The following is a 1442-nucleotide window of genomic DNA, read 5'->3' on the forward strand; positions in this document are numbered from 1 at the left end:
CACACACACACACACACACACACACACACACACACACACTACCCACGCGGCAGAAAAGTTGCCCGGAAGCCCTACCTGAGGATGGCCGTGTCCCCCTGCCTCACGGTGATGTTGTCCGTGCCTCGGTTAAAATCCACGCTGCGAACAGGCAGTCCTGTGGGGAGAAGGCAAAGCAATCTCAGTAGGACCAGCGGCAACTGTTTCCGATCCGGCTGCACTCGCCCGACCATGGTGGCCACGCCGAGGTCGGTCCGCGCTGGGCTCCGGAGGGCGCGCTGCTCCGCGGAGAGGGCTCCACGGACGGGGCGCTCAGCGTGGCAGTTTGTGCTCCTGCCCACTTTGCCTCTCTCTTTCCCTCGCTCAGTCTCTACTCCCTCTAAGACTTAAGAAAACCCCCCTAAAAACCCAAAACGGGGTGAGGGAGAAAGTCGATGGAGCAAAATCTGTAAAAGGACTGCACAGATTAAAAACAAAAACAAAAACCCTCTTTAAAAGATGCAGAGGAGACTGCCAAATGCAGCGGTGCTTCCCTAGTCTCTCTGTGGCTGGATGCTTCTCCGCCAGCGCGGAGCTGAGCGCCTTCTCTCGGTAACCCACTTTCCCAGGCGGGAGGGAGCCGGCCCGAGTCTGCCAGTGAGTGTAAAGAAACAGCCACGCAGCAGCCGCAGAAGCAGCCGGGAGTCTCTCTCCCCCTCCTCCCTTTCCTGTTTCTGCCTCCAGTCCCCACCTCCCTCTCTACTCAGCACATCCCCCCTACCCTGCTGGTTGCCAACAGCCCCTCCGCTTCATCCCCTCCCCCTCCCCATGGCGTGGCCCCTCGCTTTGCACAACTGCCCCCTTCAGCAACAGCCAGCCTCAATGAAAGCCTGATGCGCCTGTGGGTTGTCAGGACAACAGCTCCATCTGAGGCCTGCCTGATTTCCTTAAGAACGGGAGTGGAGCTCAGAGGTATAGAGCAAGACAGGGTAGAAGAGGGACTTAAAGCTATTTAAGAAGGTCCCAGAGGGGTGTGTGTGGTGGGGTGGGGGCTCAGGAAAGGGGGAGGGAGGAAGGGACAAGAGGTGGGACGCCCAGAGGCAGACCTGGACAAACCCAGAGCAGGCAAGAGAGCCAGAGCCTGGGGGCGGGGGACCAGCATTGAAGGTGGGTTAAGGCAAGTAAAACTGAAGAAACTTGGTACTGGACTCATTAAAAGCCAAGTTGATTTCAGACTAAACATTCTTGGTGAATGGCTTCTCAAACTCACATCTTGTTCACCCTTCTCTCTCCTGCGCTTTCTATTATGGAACTCAAAAGGTTTATTTTCTCTCTTCTCTTCATCCCCTCCCCCTCCTTGAAACCCCCTTATGAAAGATGGATTGGAGACAATGCCGGTATTGAGTGGTCTGGGGTGTGAATGCTTGGCTTGTCTTTTCCAAGTGCCAGCCTCAGCAGCTGATCCC

General features: G+C 56.3%; 1 protein-coding gene across 4 annotated transcripts in view; it reads right to left on the bottom strand.

Annotated features, from left to right (window-relative positions):
* Lsamp (limbic system-associated membrane protein) overlaps positions 1-692 on the bottom strand; it is a 692964-nt gene extending 692272 nt beyond the window's left edge. For 3 of the 4 annotated variants that reach the window (XM_023717642.1, XM_023717644.1, XM_023717643.1), the window contains exon 1: positions 76-675. In XM_023717642.1, coding sequence (XP_023573410.1) covers positions 76-230 — 155 coding nt within the window. In that variant the 5' untranslated portion in view covers positions 231-675. Of the gene's footprint in view, positions 1-75 lie in introns of all 4 variants that reach the window. The other variant, XM_004633319.1, reaches the window with a different exon arrangement.
* Between the last annotated feature and the right edge of the window lie 750 nt (positions 693-1442).

The sequence above is a fragment of the Octodon degus genome, unplaced genomic scaffold, assembly GCF_000260255.1.
Source record: "Octodon degus isolate 3935 unplaced genomic scaffold, OctDeg1.0 scaffold00053, whole genome shotgun sequence".
Classification (NCBI taxonomy): domain Eukaryota; kingdom Metazoa; phylum Chordata; class Mammalia; order Rodentia; family Octodontidae; genus Octodon; species Octodon degus.